This window comes from Macaca thibetana, chromosome 1, assembly GCF_024542745.1.
Source record: "Macaca thibetana thibetana isolate TM-01 chromosome 1, ASM2454274v1, whole genome shotgun sequence".
NCBI classification, from domain to species: domain Eukaryota; kingdom Metazoa; phylum Chordata; class Mammalia; order Primates; family Cercopithecidae; genus Macaca; species Macaca thibetana.
Genome location: NC_065578.1, coordinates 11848537 through 11862696, shown reverse-complemented (window position 1 = coordinate 11862696; position 14160 = coordinate 11848537). Strand labels below are relative to the sequence as shown.

At 48.2% G+C, this 14160-nt stretch overlaps 2 protein-coding genes across 2 annotated transcripts in view; one reads left to right on the top strand and one right to left on the bottom strand.

Moving 5' to 3' along the window:
- AADACL4 (arylacetamide deacetylase like 4) overlaps positions 1–12348 on the bottom strand; it is a 23577-nt gene extending 11229 nt beyond the window's left edge. Inside the window, exons 1-2 of the mRNA XM_050788728.1 lie at positions 11739–12348; positions 5118–5334 (exon numbers count right to left, since the gene is read on the bottom strand). Coding sequence (XP_050644685.1) covers positions 5118–5334; positions 11739–11906 — 385 coding nt within the window. The 5' untranslated portion in view covers positions 11907–12348. The remainder of the gene's footprint in view (positions 1–5117; positions 5335–11738) is intronic.
- Positions 1–14160, top strand: part of DHRS3 (dehydrogenase/reductase 3) — a 1035619-nt gene that overhangs the window by 939729 nt on the left and 81730 nt on the right. The gene's annotated exons all lie outside the window — the stretch shown is intronic.

The window sequence follows — 14160 nt, the reverse complement described above, 5'->3', positions numbered from 1 at the left end:
TTTCAAGGAACACTATGGCTTTTTCTTGGGAAGGGTCTTCTGTTTTCCCAAGGGACCAGCTGTGCCAAGACACTGATGCTAGTTGGGAAATGTTTTCTCCTTCTTGTCTTTCTTTAAACCCTACTGTTGTGATTTTCTCTTCTCATGCTTCTTCCTCACACTTCACCCAACAGCTTAGTGAACTCTTTAGACACAGCAGGATAGGCCCCTTAGATACTGCTTTCTGGAATGCCAAGGGGGGGGTCCCTTCAAGGTCCCTATTTTTTGGCCTTACTGAATCATCTCTACTCCCAAGCTTTACCTGGTGGTAAATGTTCAGATGGATATCGGCAAGCTTGCAGGCCCACAGCTTGCCCTTCTTGACCTTCCCATTTCCAAAGCCCCAGGGGCCACGGATGCCTGGGCAACACTGAGACTCCAGGGATGCCTGGAGGCCAAGGACAGTACGGCTCCAGGGATGCCTGGACACTGAGGCAGCCAGCCAAGAGAACTGGGATGCCTCTGAGATGCCTGTCTCCCTGGCATGGCCATGGAGCTGGCCAATCACAAGGGAATTTCATAAAATGCCAGGACCAGTCCATCCATGAGGGAACCATACTGTTATTTTCCCCTTCTCTCTCAAGTCATGCCAAGAAAAAGCCAAGGCCATTTGAGACGCATTCTTAAAAACTGGAATAATTTTAAACTTGATGGGCTTAGAAGAAACTCATTTCTTTCTGTAACACCATTTGGCCCCAATATAAGTTGGAAAATAGGGTGCAATGGCCAGAGAATGAAACCCTAAATTTTAATACCATCTTGCGATTAGGTCTTTTTTGTAAATGTCAGGAGAAATTGACTGAAATACCATATATATAGGCCTTCATGGCTCTTTATCAGAACCCTTTATTAGCCAGTCAGTGCCCAACATCAGGAGAAAATTACAGAAATTGTCTTTGTAACTCCAAATGCCTGTTAATCAAATGCTTGATGTGGCTTTTGGGATATTCAATAATAGGGAGAGGGCTGAAAAGGCTGAAAAGACCCGGCATGGCAAACAATGGGATGAAGAGCAGGCCCAAATGATAGCCGTCATTGTAACACTGCAACCAGTGCCCCACACACCAAGGGTCACCCAGACGGAGGCGTCACCGATGGGTCAAACAGGCCTGACAGCAAACCTGCAGGCAATGGCTACTGCTTCACGTATGAAAAGCCGGGACACTGAAGCAATGACTGTCCCAGCCAGGGAGCCCACCTAGACCCTACCCTCACTGCAAGCGGAAGGGCCATTGGAAAAGGGACTGCCCTGAGTTCTGAAGGGAGAGAAGGACACCCAATGCCATAATGGCTGTAACTGAGAACTGAAGAGGCCTGAGGTTCCTGGCAGCCCCCATAAAAGTCATGGTCATCACAACTGAGGAGCCTCAGTGACTCTTGACATGGCTGGTAAAAATATTAATTTCATAATTGACTCAAGGGCCAGTTACTCTCTCCTAAACAGCCATACTGGGCCCTTAGCCTCCAAAAGCTACAGTGTCACGGGTGTTGATGGCACCCCAAAATCAAAGTGCTTTACTTTACACCTGAGCTGCAGGCTGGGACACTATATAGTAACTCATGAGTTTCTAGTTATGCCAGAATGTCCCATTCGTTTATTGGGATGTGCGAGACCCTGACTCAACAACGGATGAATAACATGCACTGACACAGATATTCTGCTTTGTCAGTCCGGCTGAGTGTCCGAGTCACTTACAGACACCAAGCAAGGTGCTGTAAAGAGTCAGCGGCCACGGCCCTGACCAGCCAGCGAGACTCGTATTTATTCAGTAAAGATTAATTGACAAAGGCTTGAGTCAACACACCTGTGGGTAATTAACCTGGTCGCCCCTACCCCAGAGAGGGCCGTCTTGCCCACGAATGATCAAAGGTTAGTCTTAGGACCACATGAGGAAACAAGCTATTTAGATAAACTATTCTATCTTCATTGGTACCTACTTTAAGCTCTTTACTCAAGGTAAGGATTAGGTTGCCTTCAGCCATAACCTTATCCTGAGATTTTTGCAAAAACTTTCAGGCCTTCCAAGGAGGTTTGTGACTATTATAACTAAAATTTTTCCCACCAGTCCCCTACAGGGATGGGACTTCCTAGCCATCCCAATAAATCAAGGCACTTTATCAAGCCCTATAAAGCTCTCCTTATTGGCAATGTTTGTTGTTCTGCCAGCCTCAGAAAAACAGGAGACACACACACACACCAAAATAAGGTCTCAAGTAGACCCACAAGTATGGAACCAAGAAACTCCTGGCAAAGCAATACATGCTCAGTCAGTGATCATCTCTTTAAAAGACAAAAATAATTCCCCATACAAGGATCAATATCCTCTCAAATCAGAAGGCAGGCAAGGACTGCAACCTCTAATTGAGAAGTTGTTAAAACATGGCCTCCTGATTCCAGGTCAATCTCCTTGTAATACTCCTGTCCTCCCTGTCCAAAAACCAAACAGTAGTTCAAGACTTACAAGCCATTAATGAGACCGTAATTCCCTTACATCCTATAGTGCCAAATCTTTATATCGTATTTACCCAAATACTGGGAAACACCAATTGGTTCATGGTATTAGATCTTATGGATGGTTTCTTTTGCTTCTCTTTGCACCCTGAATCTCAGTATTTGTTTGCTTTTGAGTGGACTAATCCTGGAACTACTATTTCCCAGCAGCACACCTGGACGGCACTGCCTCTGGGCTTTGGGGATAGGACTCACGTGTTTGGAAATCCCTTGGCACGAGAATTAAGGGAACTAGAGCTAGAAAGGGAGGGATACTCTAATATGTGGATGTTATCCTTGTATGCAGTCCCACTAAAGAGGACTCAGAGAAGAATGGCATTCAGGTCCTAAACTTCATGGGAAAAAGTGGGTGTAGGTTCTCTTCATCCAAGGCCCAGATTTCTAAACCTAAAGTAAAGTAAAATATCCAGGGCACATTCTAAGTCCAGGGAACCAGACCTTGTCCATCAAATGAAAGGAGACAATCTTGAAGGCAGGACCTCCACAAACAAAGAAGCAACTTAGAACTTTCATGGGTATGCCAAGATTTTACAGGATTTGGATCCCAGGATTTGAGCTCATTACTAAGCCACCGTACGAGGCCCTAACAGGACCAGAGCATAAACCACTTGGAAGGGTTTGTGCGGTAATAAACCATACCTATTGTTCATACCTGTTGCTCTTACATCAACAATTCAGGATTAGCTAAACTACAAGTTCCAAGTTTTACCAACAGGCTATCCAGCTGTATAATTTCAATAACCTCACTGCTGAAACCACATGGGACTCCATCCAGGGATACCTACCAAGTGTGACATGAGTCCTGCCTTTCCTGGGGCCTCTAATAGCTGTCTTATTACTTCTGATCTTGGGTCCTTGCTTGTTTAATCTCTTTGTAAAGTTTATGTCTTCCACTAGGTTGGCACAAATGGTTTTTGCCTTTTATGGCAAAAACGGCAATTACTTTCGCACCAACCTAATAGATTGCAACAGTTCCATGTCAAAAGGATGGCCCTGCAGGATTCCGATCAATCCCTGCCTGAGATTCAGATCCTCCTGATGACCCAACCTTGGGACCCATAGGCTAGGCATCCAGAAATGTCCAAGCCCACACTAGGCGGGGCCAACACCCCTAACCAGCAGGAAGTAGATACTGAAGACTGGAGACCTTCCTCCCTCATCAACCCCTAAGTATAAGAGATGGAAATCTCTGGGGGAAAAAAAGAATGAGATAGAAATTATACAGGGTGGTCGCAGAAGAATAAAAAATTCCAGGCAGCAGTTTCACACGACTAGCAAAAGGAAACTGTTGAAATAGCTGCAGAAGCTGATAAAACCCTGAAAAGCCGGGGTGTGGACCAAGCTGGCAAAGACCCACTGGACCCAACATGGCACTGGATTGGACCTGGGTTTCTCCTAGGACCGCCTTATGTGTTCATTAACATATTAAACACACACCCACCAGCACCAGGACAGTTATGGGGACACCGTATTTGGTGTACAAATGGGTGGCACCACAGTGCTGAGAAAACTTCCTCTTTTTCCAAGAATGTTCATGAAGAGCCCACCCCTTGATTAAAGAAACGCATAAAGGTAGCGTTTCTTCGCGCCTGTCTCTCTTGAGTCCACCCCACTCCCTTTTCTTGAGTGTGTGCTTTTCCCTTTGCAACAAATCTCTGTATTTTCACTGTTTTCTGACTTGTCCTTGAATTCATTCTCACAACAGTTTCAAGAGCAGGGACACCAGCTGGAGGTCCCACTGGCCTTTGGGGACATCCCCCAGCCCACTGGTAGCAAGACCGCTCTGGGGAGGGACAGTTGAGATGCAACTAAAGAACCAGGGGTGGTCAGCCATGCAATGTCAGGGGCGGGAAGGGTATCTTTCGAGGCTGAGGAAACAGCAGGTTGAGAATGGTGGTGAGAAGGAGCTGAAGTGTCTGCAGCAGATAGGCGCGTATCGGGACTGCAGCTGAGTGAATGGGTAAGGGCCACCACAGGTGACCCGGGCGAGGCTGTGGGAGGAGTTTGGGTTTCATGGAAGGGCACAGGAGAGATTTAAGTGCAGGGCTGACCAGCTCTGACTTGTATTTTTAAAAGATCCCTCTGGCTGCTAGGTGGGGACCAGATGTGAGGGGCGAGAGGTGAACCAGGGAGACCCATGGCTGGGAGGCTGGGGTGCAAGGGGGCAGGCAAGCAAGGATGGGGTCTTGGGCCATGGCGATACTGCAGAGCTAGAGGGACATACGTGGGTTTGGGAATCATTGTAAATGAGACAGGGCAGGCCAATGACTGTGAGTAGAAAGGGGAGAGAGGAGTCCACAGCCTCTGTGACAGCCCCGCCGTGACACTGCTGTCCCCATCTTGACTGAGACTATCATATTATAGAAAAGAAAAGGTTTCCCATGTAGGCTGCCACATCATCTACTGACCTGAGCCCAAAGCCCTTCGTCTGGGCTGTTAACGCTATAAAAATCTCCAACAACTGATTCCTTTAAGCTACTGCAGAAGGGTTCTTGTGGGAGGCAGGACCTAGGCTATGCATGCAGATGAGGCCCTTCCTCTGCAAAGCCACAGGGAAGCCCCTTACCCAGGCTCCCAAATACTGTGCCCCCTCCATGGTAGAAGATGATGCCTCGCCGGGGTCTGGAGGATGCTGCCTTGGGCTGGAACAGCCTCACGGGTATCGTCCCAAAACGCAGGTCGGTCACCACAAGTTCAGGGTCCTTCTTAATTCTCACGCTATCATGTAAAAAACGGATAAATTTGGGCATGGAGCAAATTCCCAGCTTCTCAAATATATTCCCCTGTTGGAGGTAATCAAAGAAAGCCAGATGTTAGGAGAGGTTAGAATCCGGATGGTGGATCCCTGACACTTAGAATTGTTAGGATGTTTTCGTAGTTTCTCACCTGCCTCCTATAGGTACAGGGGCTCTTCAGGAATCCATGGGCTCTGGATTGTGTCCAGGTAGGGGGCTGGGTTTTCCAACTTTTCTTCCCAAGGGCTCTTGATGAAATAATGATGTGAATTTGCCAAAGGGTAGCCTAGCTTGGGGCTGACTGGAAAGAAGCCACTGACTTAGAAAAGTCAATTGTTGACTGGGTGCGGTGGTTCACGCCTGATATTCCAGCACTTTGGGAGGCTGAGGTGGACAGATCACGAGGTCAGGAGATCAAGACCATCCTGGCCGACATGGTGAAACCCCCTCTCTACTAAAATTACAAAAATTAGCTGGGTGTGGTGGCAAGTACCTGTAGTCCCAGCTATTCGGGAGGCTGAGGCAGGAGAATCGTTTCAACCTGGGAGTCAGAGGTTGCAGTGAGCCGAGATCGTGCCACTGCACTCCAGGCTGGCAACTGAGAGAGACTCCATCTCGGGGGAAAAAAAAAAAAAAAGAAAAGCCAATTGGCCAAGGCAACTGGCCGGCAACTTCCCTCTCTATAGTTCTGTGCTGGACTCTCCCCAGCCTGGGATGCAAAGATAATTCCTCACCTGTATCAACACATCATTCTTCTGGGTTAGGAAGGATTCCTGACTGTGTCCGTGTTCAACGAAAAAGAGCAGCGTGAGCAATTAGGGATGTCTGTTGTGGGCTCAGGTCAAGGGAGTAATGTGTTTTTAAACTAATATGGTCACTCTACTTATAAACAATTCAGCATCTGAATATTTCAAAATATAGTTACAAGGTGTCATATTTCATGTACTAAGTACATTTCAGCGATTCTGGATAATCTCTCCCACAGACCTCACATTTGGAGTGTGTCTTTGTCATAAGGAAAACAGCAAAGGATGATACGAATGACAAGAACAAGAACAGCTGATACTTATTAGACACTTACAATGTGCCAGTACTGGCCCAAGTGGCTTGGATCATTAACTTGATTAAAGTTCTCAGCAACCTTTCTAAGTCAGGCACAATTATCAGTTCCATTTTACAAATCCGGAAATTAAGACATGCCAAGGTCAAGTTCCTTGCCCAAGTCCCTTGCCCAGGGTTCAACAAGCAAGACGCAAAATTTGTGTTCTCAACTGCTAAACAAGAAAGAGCTTGGGTTTCGGAGCCAAGCCTATCCAAGCTCAAGTCTGAACCCAAACTCCAATGAACTGAAAAGCCTTGGGTGTCACTGTCTCTGAGCTTCAATTTCCCTTGTTTACAAAATGAGAGGCATGATGTGTATGATCCAAGGATGAGGTGTGAGGATGGGATGTGACCACCTACACAGAGTGTCTCCCCAGTGGGTCCTGGCCAGTGCGAGCCCCACTCTTTCTCTTGCTTGCACCCACTGGGTCTTGTCCAAGGTCCCACGGACTACCCCAGTGGGTTCCCTCCATGAAGAGGTCCTCCTAAAGGAACTCCAAACAAAATAATGATTTCCCTGCTTTAGTTGGAGAAGAATGAGTTGATCCGCAAGGTGCAGGTCACCTGCTTTTCCCAACAACTGACCCACATCTGAAAACCCCAGGCCTCTATGTTGCGCCAGCATGGATCTTCACCTACTCAGCTGTGAGCTCCCTAAGTCGTGGTGCCTGTTGTCGGGGTAGGCTGGCCCCAGCCCTAATCTCCCCAGCTATCTGCCCTGTTTGCCCACACACTGTGGGCTTCTCCATGCCTCTCTTTGTTTCCTGGGAGGCTTTCTTACCTATTCAGCAGGTGGTTAGACACCAAACTGACTTTCGTATCCAGGCTCAAGGGTTATGTTCACGTGGGGCCATCCTCCTCCCTCTCATAGTAATGGCCACTGCCTTCTTGGAGGCCCTCAGTACCCTGTCGCCCAGGTTGGAGTGCAGTGGCGCATTCTCAGCTCACCGCAACCTCTGTCTCTAAAGATTTCTTTAGAACTCCTCTAGGGCGTTACTGTGTGGATATGATCACCCATGTTTATTCCTACCACCAAATCAAATGCTTCTCATGATCTAAGGTCTCAGCACCTTCCCCTCTGTCTCCAGCATCTAGAACAAGAAATGTTTGTTTAGGGGATTTGGAACAATGCAGTGTGATGTTAAACCTCCATAGGCATCGCACTACCTTGGGAGGTGTAACATCACACTGCACTGTGTGATGGCCACTAGCTACGCCACAAAGTTACATTGTTTCGGTTTTGGTTTGGTTTTCCAATTCTGAGCCCACATTTTCTATAGCTGGTAACAGGACAGAGGCAGAGAGGAAAACTGATTATTAAGATTATACATGGGAGTATCGAGATTTTAAAAATATCTGAGGTCCAGTGGCCGGGCACGGTGGCTCACACCTGTAATCCCAGTACTTTGGGAGGCCAAAGTAGGCAGATTGCTGGAGCCCAGGAGTTCAAGACCAGCCTGGACAACATGGAGAAACCCCATCTCTACAAAAAATTAAAAAAAAAAAAAAAAAAAAGAAAAGCCAGGCGTGGTGGTGCATGCCTGTGGTCCCAGCAATTCGAGAGGCTAAGGTGGGAAAATTATTTGAACCTGGAAGGTGACAGTTGCAGTGAGTCAAGATCATGCCACTGCACTTCAGCCTGGGTGACAGAGTGAGACTCCATCTCAAAAAAAAAGAAAAGAAAAGAAAAGAAATATCCGAGGTCCAGAATTTTAGATAGCTGTTGAAACTCCTTGAAAATATTGCATCGTTTGCCCTTTAAAAGAAAACCAGGCTGGGTGCAGTGGCTCACATCTGTAATCCCAGCACTTTGGGAGGCTGAGGTGGGCCGGATCACAAGGTCAGGAGATTGAGACCATCCTGGCTAACATGGTGAAACCCCATCTCTACAAAAAATTAGCCGGGCGTGGTGGCACACACCTGTAGTCCCAGCTACTGGGGAGGCTGAGGCGGGAGAATCGCCTGAATATGGGAGGCAGAGGTTGCAGTGAGCTGAAAATTCACCATTGCACTCCAACCTGGGTGACAGGGCGAGACTCCATCTCAAAAACACAAAAGAAAAGCAATAGTGGCTGGGTGCAGTGGCTCATGTCTGTAATCCTAACAGTTTGGGAGGCCGAGGCAGGCAGATCTCTTGGGCCCAGCAGTTCAAGACCAGCCTGGGCAACATGACAAAACCCCGTCTCTACAAAAAATGCAAAAAATTATCTGGGCATGGTGGCAGGCGCCTATAGTCTTAGCTACTCAGGACGCTGAGGTGGGAGGATCACCTGAGCCCAGGAGGTCGAGGCTTCAGTAAGCCATGATTGTGCCACTGCACTTCAGCCTAGGTGGTGAGAGACTGAGACTATCTCAAAAAAAAAAAAAGAAGAAGAAGAAGAAGAAAAAGAATAGCAATAGTGTCTGTTATATTACCTTCGTATTTTTTAGTGAGGCTGAAATCGTCTGTAGCAACTTTTAAATCTATAATAATTTCAAGAAATGCTACATCTTTGCCTTCAGGGATTTGATAAGCATACTATGAATAACCGACTTTTACTGAGCCTTTCTAAGCACCCAGCACCGTGCTGTGCATTTTCAATGCTTTTCTCATTTAATCCCCGCGTCCCCCTATAAAAAGCCTCCCCGGGGCCGCGCACAGTGGTTCACGCCTGTAATCCTAGCACTTTGGGAGGCCAAGGCAGGCGGACGGCTTGAATCCAGGAGTTTAAGATCAGCCTTGGCAACACAGCAAGACCCCATCTGTACAAAATATCAAAAAATTAGCCAGGCATGATGTGATGGTGCATGCCTGTGGTCCCAGCTACGTGGGAGGCTGAGGTGGGAGGATCCCTTGAGCCCAGGAGCTGGAGGCTGCAGTGAGCCATGTTCATGCCACTGTACTCCAGCCTGGGTGACAGTGAGACCCTGTCTCAGAAAAAAAAAAAAAAAACAAAAAAACTTCACTTTTCAGAGAAGAACATAAAGGCTTAAAAACATGAGTCTACAAAGCGAGTAAGTGAGGGCCTCAGGGCTCAGAGGGCGGTCTGATACCAAAACAAAGCTCTTGATTTCCTGGCCATAGACTCTTTTTAGCTTTTTCCTTGTCCTCCCTAAACTTCTTGCTCCTGTGTTGCCTATCTGTCCTCTGGAACCCAATGAACATTCACTACTGCATGTCTCCATCCTCATCATCATCACCCCACCATGGGCAGTGTGCCCCGGGAGGCCCCAGTGCTGGGGGGATCGAGAGAGGAGGCCACAAGCTGAATCCACCCTTTCAGTGGCTGCAGACCCATCTCAGAGTCTCCCGTGGGCAGCCCGTAGCAGCTGTCATCAGTAGATGCTTAGCTTCTGGACTACTTTTGAGGAGAAACACGGAAGGTTAAAAAAATCACCATTTCTCTGGGCCATCTGAACATCTTAGGCCCCCGTTTTAAGTCCTGTGCTTCAATTTCCCTTGTTTCAGAGTCCCTTGTCCTGGGGCTCTAACCCAACCAGTAACTCCATGTGGATTGCAGCCACTGGCTTGAGACCGCCTAATTCCAGGCTGGTTGCATTCTCCAAATGAGAGAGACAAGAGTACTTCCTACGTCCTTGCCCTGTCTCCTTGAGTCAGTAGCATCGATGCCATTGCACACTGAACTTGTTCATTTCTCTAAAAGCGATCTTTTAGAGAATGTTTTTGTTACCCACGGGGAACACTTCCAGTCGTACAGAAACGTATTTTATGAATTGACGAAACATCTCTAAACATATTAACCCTCCCGGATGAGGAAACTGAGACACAGAGAGGTTAAGTAAACGGTGCAGGACCGCACAGTGAGTGAGTGGCAGAGCTGGGACACACTCAGGCAGTCCAGCTGCTGTCTGTGTTCCTTATTCCTAAGCCCTGCTGTCAGTTAAGCGTGGTCCCCTCATCCTCCTCCACAGCTGCCCTGCGATCAGCAGGATCTGTTTGGCTTCTATGAGGTCTCCACCCAGGGTTGGGACACTGGGGTTAACTTAGGTTGCCTGCCACAAACAAGATGTCAAACCATTGTTTCCAAATTCACTGCAGCTCTGGGTGTGTGCTGGTCCCCCCCAAACCCCCAACCCCTAAGCCCTGCTCAGAGCCTGGCTGGCAGGGCCACTCAGAAAAGCTGGGTGAATTCATGTATGATTGTATCAACGAAGGTAAGCACCTACCAGATATCAAGCTCTGTGAGTGGAACTGGGCTTACAGAGAGGAATAAGGAAAAAAAACACCTGTGAGGCCAGGGGTGGTGGCTCACACCTGCAATCCCTACACTTTGGGAGGTCAAGGCGGGCAGATTGCTTGAGCCCAGGAGTTCTAGACCAGCCTGGGCAACATAGCGAAACCCTGTCTCTACCAAAAGTACAAAAATTAGCCAGGCATGGTGGTGCACACCTGTAGTCCCAGCTACTTGGGAGGCTGAGATGGGAGGATCGCTTGAGCCCAGGAGGTTGAGGCTGCCTTGAGCCATGATTGCACCACTGCACTCCAGCCTGGGCAATAGAGCAAGACCCTGTCGCTAAAAAGTAAAATAAAATAGAAACAACCTGTAGGCAACTCAGTGCACCAAGGGTGAAAGATGGTGCGGCTGAAGGAGGTGCAGGGGCTGTCAGGCCACAAGTCTGTGGAAGGCAGGAAATGGGTCTGAAATTGTTTTTGAATTCTCAGAATAAAGCCCAGTGATTGGCACTTGGTAAATATTTGATGCTGAAGGAAGAAAGGAAGGGAGTTAGAGAGATCAGGAGAGAGGACGGAAGAAAGAAACAAAAGGAGGAAGGGACGGAGGGAAGGAAGGGAGGGAGGGAAGGGAGGGAGGGAGGGAACGAATGAATGAGGGAGGGAGGGAGGCAAGGAAGTAGATAGGGAGGAAGAGAGAGAATGAAGGAAGGAGAAAGGGAAGGAGGAAGGAGGGAGGGAGGGAAAGAAAGAAGGAAAAAGGAAGAAGGGAGGGAAGGAAGGAAGGAAGGCAGGCAGAGAGGGAGGGAAGGAGATATGGAGGAAGAGAGAGAATGAAGGAAGGAGAGAGGAAGGGAGAAAAGGAAAGAAGGGAGGGAGAGAAGGGGGGAAGGAAGGAAGGAAGGAAGGAAGGAAGGAAGGAAGGAAGGAAGGAAGGAAGGAAGGAAGGAAGGAAGGAAGGGAGGGAGGAAGAAAGGCAGGCAGGCTATGGGAAGGGAGAAGGAACGAAGGGAGGAGAGGGAGAGAGAAACAGAACAGCAGCTACAGAAGAGACACATCTATCTTGAGGGAGTCTGAAGAGAGAGAGACAGAAGGGAAGTGAAAGAGGGAAAAGAGGGTAAGCTACTGAGAACAAGAGAAGGAGCCCCGAGGTTATGACGTAGCCTGAGAGTAAACTCACCAAAGTGATCAGGTAGAGGAATATGCAGTGCAGGAATCTCAACTTGGCAGGATGCTGCAAGGTAGCAGGGACATCCGTGGTGAGGAAGTGCTCAAAGACAGCCCAGACAAAGACTCCCAGGAAAAAAATGGGCAATGCCAAGAGTAGCACTAGCCATGGGAGAGCCATGTTCCTGGGGCCTCGAGGAGCTGCTGCCCTGAGGAGCTTGCCTGAGAGCTTCTGTGAAGAGGACCTGGCTGGGTTACACCCTCCGCCTCCTCCACCCCACTCTCTCTGGGCTAAGCCTGACACAGTGGCCTGACTTGGCTTCTCAGGGGAGGCACAAAAGGGCCAATGGGAGCTGGAGGAACCTGTTTCCCTAAGCAATGTGGGGACCCAGAAAAATCAATACTGCCCCTCATGGGGAGTCTTGGAAGGTGAGTTTCCCAAAGATCTTCAGGAAGATCAGGCTCAAATGGGCATCTCAGCTCCTGGGAACGCTAGAAAAGGATCTAGGCCTCCAGGGCTTGATCCTTCAACTGTAAGATAGGAGACTTGGCCAGCTTTCCTCATCAGGGTGTGGTTAGGGTGAGCACAGCACATCTCACCCCAGCTCACTCGCTAGCTGCCCTAACCCCAGCTTTGTTTTGCTTTTTGAAACAAGGTCTCACTAGGTCACCGCCTATGCATGCTCTGGGCCTCTGGCCAGACCAGGGCAAAGATTAGCTTGTTTTCTGGTGGTAATAATCTTCTGGGGTCCTGGGACGGGAGAGAGGAATGCCATTGCAGGCAAAACTGGGCTTTATCCAGCCTCATATTCCACCTCTAAAAATGGTGCCAAGGGCTGGTTTGGGGACAATTTTTATCCACGTTACTTTCTTCTAAGAGAGAAAGAAATGATTGGAACCATTTTGGGAAATAGGCCTTGAGCCTGAAAATTTTAGAAATTTTAATTTGGGCTGAGCATGGTGGTAATCCCACCTGTAATCTCAGCACTTTGGAAGGCCAAGGCGGGAGGACCACTTGAGGCCAGGAGTTCGAGACCAGCCTGGCCAACGTGGCGAAACCCCGTCTCTACCCAAAATACAAAAATTAGCCAGGAGTGGTGGCATACGCCTGTAATCCCAGCTACTCGGGAGGCTGAGGCTGGAGAATCACTTGAACCGGAGAGGCAGAGATCATGCCACTGCACTCCAGCCTCGGCAACAGAGCCAGACTCTGTCTCAAAAAAAAAAAAAAAAAAAAAAAGGAAAAAAGAAATTTTAATATGACAAACACTTGTGTTCTGCTTACCATATGACAGGTCCCCTTCTGAGTTCTTTATAAGTACTTACTCCTCAGGCACTATGATGACCTCCGCCTTACAGGTGAGGAAACCGAGATGCTGTGAGTAGATAACTCAACTAGGGCCATGGAGCTAATAAGTGGGAAAGACAGGATTTAAATCCAGCAGACTGAGGTCTGAGATGAGCCTCTTAACCACTTGGCTATTCTATGCATACCCTGTGGACTGGATTGGAGCCTTAAATTGGGGTTAGGGGCTGGGTGTGGTGGCTCACACCTATAATCCCAGCACTTTGGGAGGCCAAGGTAGGCAGTTTGCTTGAGCTCAGGAGTTCAAGACCAGCCTGGACAACATGGTGAAACCCTGTCTCAACCAAAAAATACAAAAATTAGCTTGAGGTGGTGATGCACACTTGTAGTTCCAGCTACTTAGAAGGCTGAGGTGGGAGGATCACTTGAGCCTTGGAGCAGGAGGCTGCAGTCAGCTGAGATTGCACCACTGCATTCCAGCCTGGGTGACAGAGTGAGACCTTGTTTCAAATGAAACAAAACAAAACAAAACTGGGGTTACGGCAGCTAGCTAAGGAGCTGGGATGAGATGTGCTGTGCTCACCCTAACCACACTCTGACGAGGAAAGCTGGCCAAGTCTCCTATCTTACAGTTGAAGGATCAGGCCTGTTTATGTCCTGATATACAACCCAAATCAGGACATAAACACCTCTAAGAACCCAGACGTTCCCTTCTCCCCACTAGCATCCGTTCTCCAGTTACTGCACCCACCAAAGGTAGTCATTCTCCTTCCCCCATTAGCAGAGACTCATGAGACTGGCTTCTGAATTTAAGTAAATGGAATCATGCAGAGAGCATTCTTGCTGTTTGTTTTGCAAAGGCAAGGTCTCACTATATTGCCCAGGCTGGTCTCAAACTCTTGGATTCAAGAACTCTTCCCACATCGGCCCCCCAAAGTGCTAGGGTTACGGGCATGAGCCACCACACCCAGCCCAGATAGTATTTTTTTTTTTTTATGTCTGGCACCTCTCACTTGACATGCTTGTGAGATTCTTCCCTGTTGTGTATATCTGTTCATTCATTCTCATTCATATATATCATTCCGCTATATGAATATGTCACAATTTTTTCCCCTTTCTGTTGTCGTCA